A 3857-nucleotide genomic window follows, 5' to 3' on the forward strand; every position below is an offset into this window, starting at 1 on the left:
ACAGCAGAATGATTATGGAGAAAATTTTAAGCAAAAAGTTTACGTAATTTAGCCTACAGTCTTTTTGATCAAGAAACATTTTGTGTGAAAAGCATTGCCGGTTTAAGCAGCTTCACTCACGGAAGCCATGATATAATTTTCTGGCAAGCTGCCATGCTGATACAATCTACATACTTTACTAGGAATAGCACCTAAATGACTGGGCGCCACAATGCTCCGCACCTAAATATCCAGACGCCACAGTGTGCGCGCCTATTAGACCAGCGCCTAACTGTCAGCGCCTAAAAGACTTGCTCCCATATTTTCTGTTGTGCAAAGTTTCACTAGGCTTCTTCTTGAGATTTATTTTTGTGTGTCATGTGAGCAAAAGTGAATTTTCCCTAGGGCTTTTCTTTCTTACTGAAATACCAAAACTAAACAAATTTTGCTGCATCTTGCTGAAATAGCCTACTTGTATAATCTAATTTTGTAACCAACCTTGCCTTATCAATATTACTCTGAGATCAAAGCCAGACATTGTGACGTGAGACTTGAACTAAGTTGCGTGTGATTAGTGAAAAAGTACTGGTACTCCCATCGGTTCTTAGCGAAGAATTCACCTTTGTTAAGCTGATGCAATGTCATCAATGGTTGAAGCAACGTAAGAAACGAAAGTTTTCCTGCTTGAATGGAAGCTTAGGGATACCAGTCTTCGAAATTAGCCTCGGCAATCGGCAATTGCCGAGGTGATTGCCGAGGCAGATGCATGAATGGCACATTAGCCTCGGCAATAAAAATGCCGAGGCCACACGAGCGCTTGTAAGGACCACAAGATTACAAAAATAACCCTAACTTTCTCGACCACACCAGACTAGGAGGTTGATTCAATCTTACTATTGCTTAATGTTATTATTTGGGTTACTTTCTACTTCGCCAGCGCTTATAAAAATATCACCCTATTTGCATTGATTCAACGCCAGTAGACGTCAAATTATTGTAAGCATTTACTCCTTATCGGGCTTCGCCTTCCATTATCTCGTCCAGCTGTATCAGAAACGATCGCGACGCTTTCACAACGAACCGCACAACAACAGACGTCGAATACATGTAAGTAATAGGTTAACGCGTTAACCTTTAGAGTAAGCTTTGTTAATTGGGGTTAGTGATAGATGTCTGGTTCCGTAACAGCAACAGGTGCAATTTTATGCGCTGACAATGCTCATGTGAACTATAAAAAAAGTTTGCAACCTGATAAATACTGGCTTAATTGTTACGCAATAAGTTATTCTTTTATCGAATGCTTGTTCTTTACCAGTGTCATTGCCAATATAAATCATGGTAAAGAGAAGATACAGTTAAAAAGTGGGATTTACCTGCTATAGGTTATGAAACAGAGGGGACAGAAGGAAAAGTTAGTGTAGTATTTTGCAAAATTTGTAAAGAATTTTATGACGGAAACAAATTGGAATTAGAAAAGCTATGGGGCCCAGTTAAAAAAGTAGTACAAAATTGGATAAATGGTACTTCGGCAGTAAAGAAAAGTAATGCTTCCGATCATATGACATCGCGCGTTCATGAACAGGCAGTTTTGCGTCTTCAAGCTTAAGCTTCAAGCGTCTTAAGAAATGACGTCGTCGTCATTTCTTATTGGGCATTGTTGTTACGCAACACAACCGGTCGGGAAAATTAAATCGATTTATGCTGACTCGAACGTTGAATCAACCCAAAATTAACATACTTCCCCCCCCCCGTAAGTTATTTAACATGAATTATCGTAACAGCGTGGGTATCGCGTTGCTCGCTTTATCGCTACTTTTGGTACTATTACATCACAACCATGGCGAACAATGCGGTCTTGATAGACTACTCTATTATATTTTCGCTTCTCGTGTTACATGTTGTGGTAGCCTACAATTTTTTTCGTAATAAACGTTCACAGCAATTGCCGAGGCAATTTCAACTTTTGCCGTTTGGCCTCGGCAACATTTTTGCCAAAGTAAAAATATGCTAATTTCGAAGACTGGGATACAGTATTCATATTTTCTAGATGCACGCTAGAATGCACGGAAATTATATATTTGCAACAATTATTTGTGCTATGCAATGATGATTGGTATCGCTATTTCTCGGCAGACAAATATGACCGATCTAGATGGTACTTCCCGCGGACATCACATGCTGTGACGGCGGAGATGAATTTCGAGTCCTGGCCCGGTAAATATTTTACGTTAATACAAAAATCGAAGCTGGTATACAAGTCCCCCCTTGGTAACTCATGACAAAAGACAGGACTCAACCAAACATTTAGGGTGAAACTACTTTACCTTTGCTTTACTGTTCACACACTTCAATCCACATGTTTTGGTCAATTCCTCTTTGTCATGAGTTGCCGTGGGGGGGGACTTGTATACCAGCTCCCAAAAATCTTATCAAAAGTCAAACAAATAAACACATAGCTCATCCTAAAAGTTCCTATTTTCATTGTTGTGTTGATTTCAAGGTAAGCAATGAATTGGTAACAGTAAGATGGGTTGACTTAGGAAAGGAGCTTGGAAGACGTTCAGAATCTAATATAGAAATATTGCATGCGTTTCCAAACAATTTTTGAACTTCTTGATTGGAAACACTGTGTGGTGGTCCATAATAATCGTCACCTCCAATTTCAAAACTATTTAACAAATACTTGCATTGAGGGGCCATCATTTTGATCATCATATCTGCATAAGTAGTTCTTTGATCTTTGTTAATTGCAACAATGGAAGCTCTGTCCCAGATAACATCAAACTTTCCAACTATTTGAGATGAAAGATGAAAAAAATCTCCTCTGAACAGAGTGACTTTTTTGTTGATACCTTTGTAAATATCAATTTTTCCTGACTCATCAGATAACACTTCAAACTGAATAGATTGCTCATCAAAAAGTTCTTTAACAGCTTGTTCAACAAATTCACAACCATGTACATCATGACCTTTGTCTGCCAAGTATGTCATGTCCACTGATTTCCCACATAAAGGCATAAAAATACGACTGTTTGGTTTTAAAACTATCTCTTCAAATTTTATCAAGCTGGGATTCACGCTAGTTTTGTGAAATCCAATTTGCTCTTTTTCCCATCTGTTGCTCCAATCCTTCTCTGTTAAAGCAACATTTTCCCACACTCCATATTTGTTTGGTCTTTTACCTGTTTTGTTATCCATTACCAGTACTTTTAATTTTCTAATAAATCTTATCAATCTCCTTAACATTTAAATCCTATAAAAACCAAATATACAAGTCTGGTCTCTCCGGATTGGTCAAACTGGTCTCTCCGGATTACCAACCCAAGACATATCATATGCGCCACTGAGTCAATTAAAAAAAATCTCAATTTTAGAAGGTGCCGTATTTACGTACCGTAATTTAGTTTCAGGGGAGAGTTTGCTTTCTTGTACCAAAGACAGGCAAGACACAACAATACAACAGGGTTGAGCATTATAACAATATATTTTACATATTTACAAATAGTTTTAACAGTCGAACGTTTTCGGTTTAACTTAAGCTCTCATCAGGAATCTAAAAACATTTATAAAATGCAATAAATTTCAACTTCTTGAAATTGAAGGTAGCCTAACTATCTAACTATTTCTTGATGATGCTTACAGTCAGCGTTGCCAGATGGTGTTCTACGACACCAATTTTGAAAAAAATGTTGCCATTTAAAACCGCTTGGTGTTGAACAAATTTTATTCCACAGCGTCACAGATTTGGTGGAATTTGGAAAATATTCGCTGCTTTGTTGCAATGAATTTATTTTATTGTTTTGCTGCATTTATAAAACTGTTTGTCCGTAATCCTTGCTGACCTATTGCCCGGCTGCTTTGAGTTTTGCTTGTCTGCT

The 3857-nt window shown here is 37.9% G+C and overlaps 1 protein-coding gene across 1 annotated transcript; it reads right to left on the bottom strand.

Annotated features, from left to right (window-relative positions):
• Nucleotides 1-2336: 2336 nt before the first annotated feature.
• Nucleotides 2337-3177, bottom strand: LOC145779726 (putative thiopurine S-methyltransferase). The gene has a single exon (XM_082591363.1). The coding sequence runs from the start codon at nt 3175-3177 to the stop codon at nt 2458-2460; it is 720 nt and encodes a 239-aa protein (XP_082447489.1). The 3' UTR covers nt 2337-2457.
• Nucleotides 3178-3857: the final 680 nt, after the last annotated feature.

The sequence above is a fragment of the Aplidium turbinatum genome, chromosome 11 (assembly GCF_918807975.1).
Source record: "Aplidium turbinatum chromosome 11, kaAplTurb1.1, whole genome shotgun sequence".
In the NCBI taxonomy this organism is placed as follows: Eukaryota; Metazoa; Chordata; class Ascidiacea; order Aplousobranchia; family Polyclinidae; genus Aplidium; species Aplidium turbinatum.

Bases quoted from the DNA above. Each gene is read 5' to 3' on its own strand.
- LOC145779726 (XM_082591363.1), bottom strand. From the start codon at position 3,177: ATGGATAACAAAACAGGTAAAAGACCAAACAAATATGGAGTGTGGGAA.